General features: G+C 41.4%; 2 protein-coding genes across 2 annotated transcripts in view; one reads left to right on the top strand and one right to left on the bottom strand.

Annotated features, from left to right (window-relative positions):
* The window catches only part of LOC129722185 (mRNA (2'-O-methyladenosine-N(6)-)-methyltransferase), a 16,285-nt gene extending 14,011 nt beyond the window's left edge, over positions 1-2,274 (bottom strand). Inside the window, exon 1 of the mRNA XM_055675472.1 lies at positions 1,783-2,274. The gene's annotated coding sequence lies outside the window, so the exon portion shown is untranslated. The remainder of the gene's footprint in view (positions 1-1,782) is intronic.
* LOC129720541 (uncharacterized) lies at positions 1,489-18,598 on the top strand. The gene is made up of 8 exons (XM_055672020.1): positions 1,489-1,582; positions 8,644-8,682; positions 8,738-8,901; positions 9,099-10,514; positions 15,621-15,918; positions 15,973-17,000; positions 17,062-18,308; positions 18,361-18,598. Exons 1-8 carry the CDS (start codon positions 1,489-1,491, stop codon positions 18,545-18,547), a joined length of 4,473 nt encoding a protein of 1,490 aa, XP_055527995.1. The 3' UTR covers positions 18,548-18,598.

The following is an 18,598-nucleotide window of genomic DNA, read 5'->3' as shown; positions in this document are numbered from 1 at the left end:
GACTAGAGGCGCTCTCCCAATCTAACGAAAGCCATTCCACTCTGCACAGCCGATGCGCGGTGTTACGTTTCTGCTCACAATAAAGGAACCGAAACGCAACAGAGTTCAGCAAGCGTAATCTCCGATCCAGACCCGACCGATCACATGTCCCGGCTCTTCCGGAAGCCACATCCGCTAGTGACCTTTCCCAGTAGGTTTATCCTCTTCGGCAGTCCGCGAGCGACTGTTTGAGTTGGCTTGAATTTTGAAGTTCAAGCGGTTCTCTGTTTTGGGTCGGTTCGTCCGCAGGGTGGTGGATTCGACCAGACACAGTCGAGGCGATGTAAAAGAGGAATAAAAGCGAGACAGGGGTGGAACGGCGCGGATGCAGAGACTAGTGCCGTGGAGGGTGAGTGAAACGCCACGCGAATACATACAAGAGCCAGGGCAGCCGTACAGCACAAAAGTAAGGGAGCATTTTATAAAAACCGTAGTCAGCACAAGTTTCACGTTAAAGGTAAGTGCTGCCAGACAATTGATTGGACTTTAAGTTTACTCATACCATTTGCATAAATAAACAACTTTTCAAAGGTTGGTCTAAGTTTCGATTCCAGGGAAACTCCGAAATCCCTGTTGCTCCCCGTGGCTCTGTGGTTAGCAATGTCGGTCAACTAGCTCTCCCACACGGTTGTGATATCGGGTTCGATTACCGATTGAGTCGAGGATCTTTTCGAGCTGGAAATTTTCGCGACTCAGCACTGGGGTACGGTGTATCGTTGTACCTATCATACAACATGCAAAATGTTTTTTTTTTGTTTTTTTTCCGAAATCCCTGAACCACTGAGGAGGGTTTTAAGACAAGTGAATTAACTAGACTTTTGTGGAAGAGAGTTCGTCTTTCCTTCAGACAAACAGCATTATCACGGCAACCAGCTCGATATTTTTATTCCATAATGTCGTTGGTCTAGGCTCATGAAAGTAACATTAGTTAACCTGTTGAAATTGGAGCGAAGATATGCTGTCGAATGTTAAGGAATGAGGGATGTGACGGTGGAAGTGAGGTTTCAAGTCTTGACGTCGGTGCGTAGTGTGCTGGCTCGTGAGTGATTCAATGTACAAAATGCAATTTGAAACTTTTCAACAAATTCAACACCCATTTTGACAGCAAATGTCTTGTTATTAGCGTTATACAGATTTTATAAAATATGTACACGATAAGAGACAAAATAAAAATCAAGTTAAGACGTTATCCTACGTTCCAAAAGACCTGTTTTCATGACTATTGCAATCTCAGATGTTCAAATTGTTTTCGTTTCGTGACACAAAAGTAATCCTGCAACTAAAAGGAGTTACATAATTTTGTGATTTTTCTCTTCCTTGTACTGCTTGTACTCAACCTAAGAATATATTAGCATCAATAATAAATCCTGGCAACATTGGCTCTGCTAACAAACACATCGAAGATTACTGCAAGAGTGTCCACTATCGTTATAAAGATATCGCTACGACATGGAAAGTGAACAGAAACACTTCGAACGCAACGCAGTACGGAACGCCCTGTACGTGGCGAATACGGAAAGCAATTCTAACGCTGCTTTTCGAGGTAGGATTCACTGGTTTGAAAATTGATTTTTTAGATTTTAAACGATCATCATTTCCGCCAACCACACACACAACTGCTCAATTTGTTATTGTCGAAGACGATTTTTACTCATTATATTCGCAAAAGTAAATCCAAACTTGATAATTTGCCGGATTTTTCAAGTTGAACTTGATATTGTGGCTTGGAAGCAAAATACTCACTCGACAACAGTGCAGTGTAGTGAACGGACGCGATTTTCAGATCCGCTGTGACCAAGCGCCAATTTTTTCTGAACAACAAATTCCGTATTTGCGAGTTCTTCAATCACTTTTCGAACCCGGTTAACAAATCATCCATACTGTCGCATCCAAGCAGTCTTGAAATCTATCAATTTCACCGGCCAGCCAAAGTTTTTGCTGCGTTTGATATTTTTTCACTCGCTTGATGCGAAAAACAGTTTGTTGCAAAAGGCGACAGTTTTTCAGCGGTTCTTCTGCGCCATGAATCACTCACTTTCCTACGGTACTCCAGTATTTTTGAAATCGGCAGCACATCAACTTATCACTTATCGTAGAATTTCCCGCTAATACATCGCGCAGAATGTATTTTGGGACAAAAACTTCACCAGCACAGAAAATCACTACGTTCGCCTACCGTACGCCATTTGCATTTTCTGATCGTTCGCGTTTCTCGATTGAAAAATGAAAACTGAGACTAGTTCGCCGCTCTCGCCTGTACCGAGCGAGCGAGCGCTCGACGCCTGGCTTGGTAGGATGCGATGCGAAGTACGATGGAATCTTACCAGAGAAAAATAAAATGCAAGAGAGCGTAATAGTGAGTAAAGGAATCAGACTGCAGAGTCGGCAAAACAAGGAAAGCAAAACACAGCGGCTCGATAACCGCGAGAAAGAGAAAGCGACAGATGCAGAATAAACAGCGCCACGAAGAGAAGCCAAAGAAACAGAAACGCAAACGACAGTGGCTAGTGTTGCCTCTAAATGCATAGGTTTCTCCGAAGGGATTTGATGCAAGATTTTGTTAAAAATTTTACACAGAAGTCTGCAATGTATAAAGATCACATATTTGTGAAACAACATTGACGTTGATACAAATATATAGTAGAATGTTTAGAATTTAGAACTAAACAGATGAGAAAATTTGTTGTAGTATAAAATACAGAAGGAAATTTGGCATCACTGTTCGAATCTCGATCTCGTATAAAAAGTTCAAAAAGAAAGCAGTGATAAAGGTGGGCTGTTCGTTTCTTTTTTAGTTTTGTTTACGTCAGGGTTGCATTTAGAATATGTAGCTGCCTATTACATATTAAGGACACGCATAAATTTGGTAGGGTTTACATAATTTTCAGAACACAAATTCACGAACATAATGATTCAAACGAAGTGGGTTGTTTAGCTATATTCTTCTGGATGGTCCCCGTGCTAAGCGATGTCAATCGGTCAGCTCTCCCACACGGTTGTGATATCGGATTCGTTTCACGATCAGGTCGAGGATCTTTTCAAGTTGGAAATTTTCTACCAATTTTTATACCATCTGAAAAAGCTGCATTTTTTTAACAAAACGTGATTTCCAAAAATCGGGTTTAGCTATTCACGGATTTCTAATTTTCATGTATCAGTTAAAAGAGTTAAATTTCCTGAGCAAACGTGATTTTTCAAAATTTTATATCATTGTCCTTCGATTTTTTAATGAAGAATAAAAATGACAGTTGTTATATGGACGAACTGTCATTGTAGCGATTTCGAGCAGTTTTAATTAGTGATTTAAGAATCGAAAAACAACGATAGAACAACGGTATTCGATTAAAAGGTATTCGATTTTTTGTAGTAGAATTAAATGGAAACAACATATTCTCAATATTCAATTCCATTCTACTAAGACGCTCAAAAATAAACTTATTTGAACGATAGAAAATTTTTGAAAATCACATTTTGCTTACATTTTGCAGCTCTTTCAGATGATATAAAAAAACTGATATAGCAAAACAACACAATATTCATACCATTCTACGGTTTCTAAATCACGATTTTTTTCCTGTATGGACTTCCTCACTGCGTCCAGAATCGTTGATCTATTATGAGATATGCCAGGGTTTCTGGTGTAACCCGCACTTCTATTATTAGCGTTATTGAGAAGTGGCATGCTTATTGTTATTTGTTATCAGTGTTTGTGTATAATGTGCTATCCTTCCTTTTACACGCGTACTGTTCTCCTAACCGAGCCTCGTTCCCCCTGCCAAAATATCAAAGAAGTTTCGTCGTGCGTCCTTCTGGCCAGTTTTATTGATAAGAGGTACTTATTTTTGTTAAGGGGAAGTCACGCAAAGGTATTGAAGATTTCAGCGTAAAGTAAGGGTAACTGGCGAGGAGCCTGAAAATAAACCCATGCTGGAATGGCCTGATTCTACTAAAATTCGAACCCACGACCATCCGCTTGACAAAGCGGACTCTGTAACCGCAGACAGACGTCCAAGCTGAGTTCCAAACTTGTGTAAAAATTTTTGTAGTAGCAATCCGTAACCAGATAGCGCTACCAGTACCGCCAGCCTCGTGCACCAGCGAAAAAAAATGTATTGTAGCGATAAGGTCACCAGGCGGCACTAGTGTACAAGTGATTTATAACGCAATTTACTTTGAAAATTTACACGGAAATTCTGATCAATGTTGTTCTTGCTTGGACGTCTGTCTGAGCTGTAACCTTGCGGCTACGCAGCTCCCCCAAATCACGATTTAGGTTGTTTAACTATTAACGGATTTCCGATTTTTATATATCATCTGAAAGAGTGTAATTTTCTGAGCAAAACGTGATTTTTTAAAACTTTATATCATTATTCTTAGATTTTTTAATGAAGAATAAAATTCGCTCTAAATCGCTACAATGACAGTTGGTATATGGGCGAACTGTCATTGTAGCGATTTCGAGCAGTTTGAAATCGTGATTTAAAAAGCGAAGGACAACGATAGAATTTTTTTTAAATCACGTTTTACTTAGAAAATGCAGATCTTTCAGATGGTGTAAAAAACTGATATAGTTAAACAACCCAATTAAAACTGCTCGAATTCTACTCGAAAACTCTCCAATAAAAGTATGACCGGAAAATAAGCAAAATATTGGAACCACGGTGGGTTCGAAATGGAAATGGAGCCACAAAAAAGTCACAAACAACCCAGTTCAAAAGCATGGGCGCGTCTAAGGCCTGATACCAACTGTCATTTAGGCGATTTTTATTCTTCATTTAAAAATCGTGGGATATCGATATAAAATTTAAAAAAATCACTTTTTGCTCAGAAAATTATACTCTTTTAGCTGATATATAAAAATCAGAAATCCGTGAATAGCTAAACAACAGCAAACAACAGGGATACAGAATAGACTCGGGCATATCTCACAATAGATCAACGATTCTGGTCGCAGTGAGGAAGTTCATACCGCATACTCTTACGCTCAGATGTAAGTAAAATGCTAGCTTCCATTATGATTTATGCAAATGGAATATTCACATTTGGCTGGACCAAAGTGTTGCACATTTTACTTCTGCTCCAAACTCATTTGTTTTCAAACATAATTTAAAGTTGATTTTCCTCCCTCGATAAAAATGAATAAATCGTAGAGTAACATGTCAAAAGGATCTGTCTACTTTCATCGATTTTCTTGATTGACTTTTTATTTGTTTAATAGTTCAGCTAAAGTAACTATTCCCAACGCGGTTTTTATTTAATAAGCTAGATTAGATTCTCCGCTATCAAATGGTGTAAAGGACAGACTTGGTTTCCTCCTCCGGGCGACCGAAGAGCGAGGTGTATTTCACATTTGCACTACGCGGGAATCAAAGGACTCCGCGCGCGTAGTTATTTTACGCTACACCTGACGAGCAAATGCTCACTCCTATTCATTATGCACGGGAAAAACGAATCGGATACACATCAGCAAAAGAGAAAGCCGATGTTTTACACCTGAAACCGAAGTTTTGCTCCTCAAAGCCGAACGATGGCACGCGGCGTCCGTCATATCATTGCCATGGCTAGTGTGATTGATTTTCAAAGCCAAGGTAATTTTTCCCAGCATTCAAAGAGAAGAACAAATGAATATGTCAAGCATTTTTTCTGCCTGACGAGACGAGCCGACAGTAACAAAATGACTCCGGAGGTTTCCTGACCATAGCGCATCGGGCATAATATGTTGAGCGCAAATGCAACTGATGTATGACAATAAATTTAAATATGAAAAATGGTTACTGAACTCTAATTAGCCACTCTAGTTTTGCAGCTTTTTATAGCCTTTTGCAAACGACCGTAGCTTTTCTTTGCCAGTTCTTCGCATCCTTTATTTGTTCAATATGTCCTTTTCTTGGATACTCAGGTTAGTGTGACAATTTGAGGGTATGGATAAAAAAGTGACAGTAACGAAGGGGTGAGCACGTATGTTCCACGTTGTTAGATGCTTATCCCGCTTATCCACTGGAACAATAGTGCGTATTTCCTAATTGCTACTTATTCCAAACCTTTTTTTTTCAAAATTTCAACCAGATAAACCTTATTTCTAGGATATCTTTTAAAGGCGAAATGAATTAAAACTAAGTATAAAACTAAAACTAGCATGTTCTTTTTTAATCAGCGGTTCGACTTGTTGTTTGCTGAGCACTCTGTTGCTTTTCAAGTACCGTCAGCCGGGATCAGATTGTGCCAGTGGGGGTGAGATTGTATCATACAACCCGTGACTTGGCGGCCATCTCATTCGAAATAGAAGACTAGCCATTCTTGTTTAAATATTAGAGGAAACTTATTCAAGAAAGTTGGGTCTTGTGATCGACATGAGATGGCTGACAAACAGTGGGTTTGGCACAATCTCACCCCCCACTGGCATAATCTTACCCCGGTTTACGGAACTCATAAATCGGCATCATTCATGTCTTGTTCTCTTGATCCAGGAAACCACAAACTGGAAAGGTTTGTAATTCTCAGATTCTGAGGGTATCCAGAAGTAACGATCTGGTGCCACGGAGTTCAGCATCACCAAAACCGTGTGCTCATTGTCATGATGGTTCAATTCACAAACGCAATGATTACTATCCGTGTGCCCAATTTGCAGTAGATGTCTAACCCGTAGTTGAGTAAGAGATCTGCTAGTTTAAAGGCGTACTCTGTCGAGAAAATTGTAAAAAAAACATTGTAGGCAATTGGTCTATCATAAATATCATCGTTTGTTGCGCCCACCTAAGCCAAACTGTCCACCTTCTCATTGCCCGGAATGGAACAATGAAAAGGGATCCACATTAAGGTAATCTGAGAAGATTTTCCATATAAAACATTCTGATGTTCCCGTACGAAGAGTGCTTTGAAATTTGCATCGATGAAGAGCCTGAATAGAACTGAGACTGTCCATAATAGCAATGGGCGATCTTTGAACAAAAATCGATTCTCCTGCATCGATTAATCAAAATCAATAAAATCGATTCATAAGAAAATCGAGCCTGAAAAATCGATTTGACAAAAAATCGATTTTTGTTCGGTATAAGCTTTTTACGACTTTTTTTGGTTATATTTATGGAGATTTTGTTTTGTTTGCGTTTTCTGGTTTATTAATCATGTTCATCGAGTTTTCGTACACAACATCTACTAACGATACGGCTTTTTTTAGTTTATTGCCATCTTCTTCGACCGCGTGTACTCTTAGCGTTTTTTTTTTCTACTAAAAGTTTTCGTTCAGATCAGATCATTCAGATGATATGAAAAACTGATTTAGCTGAACAACCCAATTCATAAAAAATCGGAACATCCGCAGAACAAACTCAAATAAACAAAAATGGCGAGCGCGACACCATGCAGAACAGAATACAGCACGGCATATACACGACCATTCAATTCAACTTTTGCAATATTTGAGTTAACGAGTACCCCGCTACTCAAAGTTGAAAAATTAGCGCATATGCCTTTTCTACCTAAATCAAATATTTGGTGCTTGATAGTAAACACCCACAACGATAGTAAACAACGTTCCTATGGAAGCCAATTTTCAAAAAGTGCACTTGCAGAAGTAGCAAATATGAAATAATGTTGGCTAATATCCAAAATGGTAAATTCAATATCCAATGCAATGCAAAATTTCAGCTAAATCGGAATTCAGGAGTATTTGGTCTAAATTTCACTTCCTCGACTTATGAAGAAAAGCACAGTTCGTAATAGTTTTTTTGTGCCAAATGTCTTATGCCTTGTTCACACTATAGCAGATATCACGTGATATCGTGATCTTGAAACATACATACATCTAGTTTCCACGGAAAATTTGGAGTATGGGATTTGAAATCAAGATGGGCGATATTACATCATGTGAACTGGTTATTATAATTGTATAAAACGTCGAGGTCGGGTGTTATCCAAAAATCGAAATTTTGCTAACTGTTCGTGAAGGCGAAATTTTGAACACTACTTCTAAATAAAACTGTCAAAGTCAATTTCCATTGCCACCCCAATGTACACCAATCACCAATCGACAAAGTTTACTGAGACAACACGAACTGTCAAGGCTCGTGAATCATTGTGAACCATGAGTCGGTTTAGAGCCGCTCTTGCAAAAGAGCCGTTTCACCCACCCCTACTCCTTGATATATTTCACAACGCATACGTATTAGCCAAATTTCATACGGGTTTGTCTATTGATGTCGCGTTTACAAAGGCAAAAAATGGTTACTGCGTTAAAAATACTGGAGGGACTTAATTTGGCTGCGGATTGTTCTTTTTCAACTCGACGACAAGGTTATCCAGCTTCCCTGACCTACAGAAAACGTCAAAATGGGCTGCGTGCACTATACGCCATTACCGTTCGTGAAAAGCTGGATATGCTGGATATGGGGGTGGTGACATACTCATGAAAAAAGTTGTCATGGACGTAGACAATTGTTTGAACCAACAAAAACATTTGAAATGCGTTTTTCTCGGTTTCATGTCTATTGAATTTTAGCCCATTCTTCAACTATGGACATCATTGCTTATTCGGCAGCCGAACAGATAAGTCGAGATTTCTGTTTGCTCTGCTTTTTACTGTAATAAATTCCCGCTTTATTTTAGCGTTCGCGACGCAGTGCAGTGTTGTGGTGGTGATACGCTGTAGGTGCTAACGAGTGCGCTACGATCAGCGTTTGTGGTAATTTCCCCCCTCTAGCAGCAGAGGAGTGCTGTAGTGGTGTTGCGCGTGTGCTGATACGTGTCGTGCCGGTCCGAGTGTGGATATTCCGTCTCGCAGCAGTGAAGGTCAACTCGATTGGTGGTGGATCCCCACAGGGGAAAAAGCAAGCGGTTTCGCTGCTTTGCTGTTGGAGCGACAGCGTAACCGATGCTGGTTCACATCTACATATAAAAGATAAGTGTCAACCATTCTTTTCTCTGTTCCTTTCCTATATATATACATACATATTTCGGTTTTGGATTCGCTTAGTCATTTTTTCTTCTTATATATAGTCGCTTTCTTTACATTTAAGAATATAAGTATTCAACTGCATATATCTAATAGCTCTTAACGACAGATAGTTCACAGCCGCTCCATGGCGGCGGGTGGATTGTCTATCCCTCCGGACCTTTTATCCGGTTCAGGGGGTGAAGAATCCGAAATGGATTTCTCTGACATCCCGAAAAACGATGTAGATGGCTTCTTTGACGTTATAAAAAAACGAAAAAGAGCGCGCAAAACTGTCTCGCCTGTGCCACCCACTAATGATGTAACAGTTCGGGTGAAGAAATATAAGGAAGACCAACCTGGACTTCGTTGGGTAGTTTTCTTCCGGCCCAGAAACAAACCCCTAAAGGTCGTTCAGATCTGTAAACTTCTGCGAAAAAGATATACCAGCTTGGTAGAGGTTTGTAAAGTTAAAGCCGATAAACTGAAGGCCACATTTTCTGATCTTCAACATGCAAATGCAGTTGTTGAAGATAAAAATTTTACGATCGAGTACCGGGTGTATATTCCGGCTCGAGCAACTGAGATCGAGGGCGTCATAACGGAACCCGATCTCACAGAGAAAGAAGTTATGGAAGGAGCGGGTCGTTTCAAAAACCCAAACCTCCCAGAAATTAAAGTCTTAGAGTGCCGGAGAATGTACTCTAAGGACAACACGGGTAGCTACTCTCCGAACGATTCGTTTCGAGTCACCTTCGAAGGGAAAGTGCTCCCAGATTTCTTCGAGCTGTACAAGCTCAGACTACCGGTACGACTTTTTATCCCAAAAGTCATGTCGTGTACAAATTGTCTGCAGCTAGGGCACACGAAAACCTACTGCAGCAATAAAACCAAATGCTGCAAGTGTGGGGAAATTATGGAGAGTAACCATGCTTGTAGTGAACAGGAAGCAAAATGCTCCCTATGTGGTGGTAGCCCACACAAAGTCGAGACGTGCGAAAAATATAAGCTACGGTTTGACGCACTGAAAAAATCGACAAAACAACGTAGTAAGCAGTCTTTCGCACAGATGCTAAAGACTGCCCTACAGCAGGAAGAAAATCGTTACTCCAGTTTGGAGAACGATGATTCGAATGATGACGAGGAGGATTATCAACCACTCCCGTCAACCGGAGCTGTGCGAAAACGGCCAAGTGCATCTTCTCCTAAACTCCCCAGAAAGGAGCAGAAGAAGACGCCAACTGATACTCCACAAGGTTCCGCTCCAAAGCAAAATGCTAAAGCGACTCCTCCTGGTTTCAGAGTTAACTACGATCAGGAGTTTCCTAAACTTCCAGGGAAACAATCTGCTACCACCCCTAAACTGTCGACGGAGTCTGAAATACCGTCTACTGATGGGCGTATTTCATTCAAAATGATCGTTGAATGGATATTCACCACTTTTGGTTTATCCGATGCTCTTAAAAGTATGATTTCGGCTTGGCTTCCAACAATTTGCATGTTGGGTAAGCAACTAAGCACCAAATGGCCCCTCCTCGCGTTCGTATCCTTCGATGTCTAAATCAGACAGCCGAAGTGACGAATCGACAACAAGGATCATACAATGGAACTGTAGAAGCTTGATCCCCAAATTAGATAAATTTAAACTCCTGCTTCACGATAGCAAATGCGATATTTTCGCGCTATCTGAAACATGGTTATCAACTGATACGACACTAGCCGTTCAAGACTTCAATATCATCCGTTTAGACCGAGGAAACTCTTATGGCGGAGTGCTCCTTGGTATAAAAAAATGCTACCCATTCTTCCGAATTCCTCTCCCAGCAATTGATGGCATAGAAATTGTTGCTTGCCATATAACAGTTGCTGGTGAGAGCCTTACGGTCGCATCAGTCTACATTCCACCTAGAGCTATTATTAACCGGTTGCAGCTAACACAAATAACGGAACTGCTGCCGACTCCACGCCTTATCCTGGGAGATTTCAATTCTCACGGTATAGCGTGGGGAGCACCTGGAGATGATAACCGGGCTATTCTTATTGAAAGCTTACTAGACGAGTTCGATATGACCCTATTGAACATACCTGGGTTAGCTACAAGAATAGCAAGGCCTCCAGTACGAGAGAGCACTTTAGATTTATCTATGTGTTCCTCCTCAATAGCTTTGGATTGTAAATGGGAGATTATTCAAGATCCCCATGGTAGTGATCATTTGCCAATAAGTATTTCGATTATGAGCAGACTCCAGTCTGTTACCACAGTCGAAGTAGAGTATGATCTCACCCGGAATATTGATTGGGAAAAATTCTCGAACATGATATCCCAGGAGCTCGAAACAACCGACGAGCTTTCTCCATCAGACGAATACAACTTCCTTGCGACATTAGTTTTAGATAGCGCGTTGCAATCTCAGACGAGGCCCGCCCCTGAGAACAAGTTGAAAATTCGTCCTAACAAACAATGGTGGGACAAAGAATGCACCGAGATGAAAAAAACTCTGAAAAGAGCATACCTAGCATTCAGGAATGATCATTCCATTCAACTTTTTGATCAGTTTAGAGAGCTGGAACTAGAACAGGCTAAACTGCACAAACTGAAAAAAAAGATCATACTGGCAAAGTTTCATAAGCACGTTACCCAGAGATGCTTCTATGAGCTATCTCTGGAATACGGCTCGAAAAATGCGCAATAGGTCCGACAGTAATGAGGCAAATGAATACTCTGAACGTTGGATCTATGATTTCGCAAAAAAGGTATGCCCAGACGCTGTCCCATCACAGCAAAAATTCAGCGATACAACGGCTTTTGAAGAACCAGAATTTACCATGTTGGAGTTTTCAATTGCCCTCGCGTCTTGCAAGAACAAGGCTCCAGGACCGGACAGGATCAAATTTAATTTGATGAAAAACCTGCCGGACTCGGCCAAGATACGATTTCTTAAACTGTTTAATAAGCTTATCAGGAACAATATGATCCCGAAAGCTTGGAGACAGGTTAAGATTATCGCAATCAAAAAGCCAGATAAACCTGCCGCAGATCACCGCTCGTATAGGCCGATTGCGATGCTCTCATGCATACGCAAATTGCTTGAAAAAATGATCCTTCGTAGACTTGACAACTGGGCAGAGTCAACTAACCAACTATCAGAGACCCAGTTCGGCTTTCGTAGGGGCAAGGGCCCTAACGATTGCCTGGCATTGCTAGCCACAGAAGCGGAAATGGCTCTTGGTAGCAAACAACAAATGACCTCGGTTTTCCTGGATATCACAGGCGCATTTGATTCAGTTTCAATCGAAATTCTCTCCGAGAAACTGCATCAAAGAGGATTCTCCCCTATATTGACAAATTTTTTGGTCAACCTGCTGTCTGAAAAGCATTTACTTTTCAACCACGGTTCTTCAACAATAACACGAACAAGCTACATGGGTCTCCCCCAAGGCTCTTGTCTGAGTCCGCTGTTGTACAACTTCTACATCAGTGACATCGACACATGCTTGACGGACGGCTGCACGATGCGCCAGTTAGCTGACGACTGTGTAGTTTCAGCCACGGCGTCTCTAGCCGCAGACATGAAGAACAGCCTGCAAAACACGCTCGACAATCTGACCGGTTGGGCCAGTTGTCTTGGAATCGAGTTCTCGCTTGAAAAAACGGAGATGGTAGTCTTTTCAAAAAAGCGACCACCACCTCGTTTTGAGCTAGTTCTGTCCGGAAGACCCATCACTCAGTCACCTAGCTTCAAATATCTCGGAGTATGGTATGACTCTAAGTGCACATGGGAAAAACATGTCAATTACCTGAAGCAAAGATGCCAACCAAGGATCAATTTCCTTCGAATGGTAACAGGAACATCATGGGGAGCCCATCCAGAGGATTTGATACGACTCTATCAAACCACGATTCTGCCCGTAATAGAATACGGCAGCATATGCTTCAGAGGTGTCGCAGCTTCACACATGCTGAAACTCGAGAGGATACAATACCGTTGTTTGCGTATCGCTCTAGGCTGCATGCAGTCGACACATACCATGTCCCTAGAGGTCATAGCTGGAATACTACCACTCAAAGAGAGGCTGTTTGAGTTGGCTTTTCGTTTCCTCATTAGATCGGAAATAGCAAATCCAGTGCTTATTGCGAACTATGAGAAATGTTTGGAAGTTGTTCAGAAACCCTGTATGTCAGTATACCAGCGGTTCATGACCATGGAGATAAACCCTTCGGTTGTTGCTCCATCCCGTGAGATTTCAACATCGCTCAACAATTCTTCTGTTGTATTTGATTTGACGATGAAACAAGAAATCCATGGAATTCCCGATCACCTCAAACCAACAGTTGTGCCATCAATATTTTCGGCAAAATTTGGCCACCTCCCAAAACAGAATTCCTTTTTCACGGACGGATCTGTGATGGATGGACAATCCGGATATGGCGTTTTCAACACAGATCATCGCATATCTCGCAAACTGGCACAGCCCTGCTCCATATACGTAGCTGAATTAGCTGCCATACACAATTCACTGCGAATTATCGAGCTCAAGACACCAGACAATTACTTCATTTTCTCGGACAGCCTCAGTTCTATCGAAGCTCTCCGATCGATTAAACCGGTCAAGCACCCGTCCTATTTCCTTCCGGAAATTAGACGGATATTAGAAGTGCTGGTTGATCGGTCTTTCATTATCTGCTTTGTGTGGGTCCCCTCTCATTGCTCAATCCCAGGCAATGAAGAAGCTGATTTATTAGCAAAAAGGGGTGCCATAGAAGGAGATATATTTGATAGACCGATCACCTATACCGAGTATTTTCATCTGCCCCGACAACTGGCTCTGGAAAACTGGCAGGAAAAGTGGGATAAAGACGACCTTGGGCGATGGATGCACTCGATCTCGCCCAAAGTGTCTACAAAAGCTTGGTTTGAAGGGTTAGATTTAACTCGTGATTTCATTCGAGTTATTTCGCGCCTAATGTCCAATCACTATGTTGCAAACGCACACCTCTATCGAATAAACTTAGTCGATAGTAATCTGTGCGAATGTGGAGGGTACGAAGATATTGACCACATAGTCTTCGTATGCCCTAAGTACCACAGAGCAAGGGCCAAGCTTATAGATTCTCTCCGGAAACAGAAAGAGACGTTTACAATGCAAGTACGGGATGTGCTTGCTAGCCGCAACCCCGCGCTTGTAATACCCATTTACGACTTTTTAAGAGATATCAAGTATCGAATTTGATTATCTCTATGCTTTCTCTCCTAATTTCTCCCAACACAACAATCATAAAAAGTTTCACACTAATTCTGTTTTTTTTTTCTTCTTTCTTTCGTTCATTTTTTTTTTATAGAAACATGAATCATCGCTTCTTTTTGAGAGACAGGATCCACCGATCTTAGATATAAGTTTTGATTTCAAAGAGATAAGGAACCATCACCCTCAACGAATAGTAGTAAGGATTAGTATTTAGTTATAAAGAGAAAAACTTTGATGGTTATGTTAGTCGTAGGCTTAAATGACATGTATTTTTAAATTGTATTTCTTAAAGAGAAAAGATGAGAGGGTTTTTATGCCTGTTTGAGGAGGAGCAGTCGGGATACAGGCTCTACTCAAGCTGGCTTTTCCCTACTCCAAAAGATATTCGGCCCCGTTATGCTTCGCGGTTGGGCCTAAATAAATATTAGAGTTTAAAAAAAAAAAAAAAAAAAAAAAAACTATGGACATCCCGGTAAAAAATTGACACATTTTTCAGATCAGTGTCCGAATTCCGAGCACACACTTCTTCGGAGAGAAAAAAATTTCGTATACTATCAATAAAGAAATTTTCTTCTCGTCAAAGAAAAGTGTTCTCGGAATTCGGCCGCAGATTACGTTAGCAACAATAAATGCAATCACTATTGTTGTCAATCCGTTTTGCACACATTTATTTTTCAGGCGGAAAAAAACGATCTTGCCATCCAAAGGATCGATTCAGCAGAAGATCGCGCGCAGAGAAATCGATTCAAAAAATCGATGAATCGACTAGAAAAGATCGATTTTGCAAAAATCGGATCGATCTTGCCCATTGCTAGTCCATAAAGATGAAATAATGGTCCGTGTGCATTTTTGCGGCGTAGAATCTCTGTAATATTTTTGTTTTCTAGTCATTATCGCACAAAAATTTACTTCTCAACAAGTGTGACTGAAGCATTTTTTCAAATATAAAAGAAACATAGCGTAGGTTATTAGTTTTCCCGTTTGGTTTCATTCATCTACACGGTGCACCCGCCGTGTACTCGAGAAATAACACACGAGCACCTGCGACCTAATGCGTGCTCACGGCGTGCGAAGAAAATTCTCTTCGCACGAATCGAGTAGGCTGCTCCTCGTGCGAGTCGACGGGTACACCTGGTGCAGAGAAATGCCAAGTCTGGTAAAGGACATATCATGAAACGTGTTTAATAAGCCGTGGCGGTTGAAAGAAACCGATCGATCAAAAAATCGATCAAAGCAGATAGATCCTTTTGACATGTTGCTCTACAATTGATCTATTTAATCGTCGATGCAAATCAAGCAAATGCATGTTGATCATGCTGATCCATTTGAAAAATTTTGCCTGCATATTTCTAGCTGCCTGAAATTTAACCTAATAGAAACTTGAAATATTTCATGTTTCCAGTAGGTTAATTTTTGGCTCGCAACTCATGGCTGTCAAAAGTTACACAGAAAAAAATCGCTGTTGCTTGTGTTCACCTGTGTATACAAAATAAAATTGTTTGTTTTATTCTGTTTTATTAGCTCTTATTCATGTGATATACTTTATTCATTTACCCTAAAAAATTGTGTTTGTGAAAATTTTGTAATGAATGACCCTACTGATTATGTCGTGTATGGCTATACTATCGGTAACCAAGTGTTCCAACTTAAACGAGACTTTGTGGCCCAACAAGATTCCCCAAAAATTGTCCAGGTGATACCAGGTATTATGCTGCGTGAATCGTTGAAATTTTGTGCACTGTTGCCTTTCTTTCTAGCTGGAACAGTTGTTCATTCGGGACCATCGACAATCCGTATTCTCGAGAATTTTCAACTCCGTCAGCCCGCTCAACAACATTGCCAAACGGTTCTCGGTCAACATAATGATACCGCGATTCCCATAGTCGTTGAAAGTATTTCGCTACCCGTGAATAATGAATCCGATAAAACAAGCAACACAATTGTTGCAAATCAAGCGAATACGCAATTGATTGTAACTTCGGACTCCACCGCGTTGGTGAAACCCGAAAAGCTGAATGCCATTGCACCATGCTCGAAAGCAGATGCAGATGACACGAGAAACGAACTGAAACCAAAGAGAGTACCGGCGAAAATACGTAAAACGGTCCGCATTAAGCCACCAGATTTATCATTAGACACAGAAAAACAAAACATTAACAAGACTTCTACCAAAGCGAAAAGAGACTTTATCTATGAATGTGACATCTGCGACAGTCGTTTTCTAGCAGCGGTATCGCTTAGAATCCACAAAACTGGCCATAGCTATGGAACGCCCGAACAGAAAAAAGCATACCCGTGCCGCTTTTGCGGACGGCAATTTTCGCATCCTCAAACACTCGGCGATCACGAAAAGGTGCACATCGATGACCGCTACAATTGTGATGCATGTGGAGCCCGATACAGCTCGAAAAGTGGCCTCCGTAACCATTTGGGTAAAAACGAAGAATGCAACAGCAGCTACCAACGACAGAAGTTGGCTCGCAAGCAGGAGGAAGAAGAACTGAAGGAGCATAGCTGTGAGGTTTGCGGCAAAAAGTATCGTCACCGAAAGTCACTGCTGGAGCACCGCAGTTTGCACTTTCGAAACAAACAGTACCGGTGCGATCGATGCGGGGTAATGTTCGAAACGACTGGGGGATGGCGGAAGCATCGCGCCAACCAACGATGTGAGTTTAGTAAGAGTAAATATAGAGATCCGGGTGAGAGCGATGAGGTTTTCATACCGAAGGAGAGGAAACATTTTGCGGAACAGATTAAAAAGAAAGAAGTTAAATCGAATAAAAAAGTAAGTTTTGATGATTCGCCCTTATTTCCTATTTACACTCAATATATTTATTTTTCATCAGTTAAAGAGCAGGCGTGTTTCCAAAAGAAAAAGGAAAATTAGTGTAAGTAGTTGTGAAAATAACGATGGCAGTAATCTGCGAGAAGATGACGTAAGTGATAGTGAGAAAAAATTTCGGACACCAGAGTTCTCATATTGCCAGATAGAAATAGTCACTGTTCCTGCAGTAAATTTAGATGATGAAAATTCCGATCCCAATACCGACCATCTCAGCGAAGATGAAACTCCTCAAAACGCATTAAATGTCGATGAGGAAATTAAGGAAGAAAATTCGAGCGATAATGAGCTGCATGATTGGCCACTGGATACCCCATCGGGAGAAACAAAAATTTCTGGGAAAGAAACATCTTTCGACACAGAAGTAAAAAATAACGCCGAAATTAATACAGATCGTAACAAGCTTGAAAATGATTCTCAGGCAGAGAGGTCTCCCAAAAACACAGGAGATAACACGATTGACTTAAACCTGCCAGAGGAAGCTCTCTCGAAGCAAGAATCAGTAGAAGATACCGATCTTAAAGAGCCATCATCCACAAGCAATCGCAAACCTAAGGTTCACCAGTGCCTAACGTGCAACAAAACTTTCGCGCGTAGCTTTATTTTAAAAAATCATCTCCGCAAGCACACAGGTGAGCGCCCATTTCTCTGCGACAGTTGTCCCAAATCATTCGCAGATGCAGCTTCTCTGAAAATGCACTCTGTGGTGCATACGGGTGAGAAACCCTTTCCGTGTCCGGAATGTCCGGCACGTTTCGCACGTAAAAGTGGCCTGCGCAACCACGTAACCATGCACTATAAGCTGCCGTGTGACGATTGTGACCAGAAATTTCCCTCGCGAAAAACTCTAATGCGTCACAAAGCCAAACATCAGGGCGTCCGGCCGTTTTTGTGTGAAATATGCTCGAAAGATTTCCGAACCAAAGCGGATATGAAAGCGCACATGCGAATCCATTCGAACGAAAAGCGTTATGCGTGCAAAATCTGCTCGGCGCGCTTCAACTGTCCGTCGACGTTACGGAGACATCGGAATGTCCATGCGCCACCCGAAACGCGTCCGGTTTGTGAGAGCTGCGGAAAGTCGTTCTCCTCTCGTCAAGCACTACAGAAACATGAAAACATCCATCGGGATCTGAAACCGTTCCAGTGCGATATCTGCTCCAAGTGCTTTCGCGTTAAAGATCACCTAAAAATTCATCAACGGTCCCATTCCGGTGACCGACCTTTCTCGTGCGATCTTTGTCCAAAAAGGTAGTAATTGGTTTGTTTTATTATGATTAAATTATAAAAGTTCTATTTCTAGATTTGCAACAAATGGCGACCTGCGGGTTCACTACCGGCGGCACACCGGGGAGAAACCGTACACTTGTGACGATTGTGGGCTTGGGTTCGTAGTCACTGCAGGCCTGTATCGGCATCAGCAGCAAACTGGTCACCAAAGTAGCAAACCGACGGCTATCATTGTGCCGGAGTATACGAGGGCCACATAAGGTAATTGTGCAAGGACTGTAGAGAAAAAAGCAATTCGCTTCAAAATCAAA

The sequence above is a fragment of the Wyeomyia smithii genome, chromosome 2 (genome assembly GCF_029784165.1).
Source record: "Wyeomyia smithii strain HCP4-BCI-WySm-NY-G18 chromosome 2, ASM2978416v1, whole genome shotgun sequence".
Classification (NCBI taxonomy): domain Eukaryota; kingdom Metazoa; phylum Arthropoda; class Insecta; order Diptera; family Culicidae; genus Wyeomyia; species Wyeomyia smithii.
Note: the sequence above shows the minus strand (reverse complement) of the source record. Positions and strands in the feature narration are given on the sequence as shown.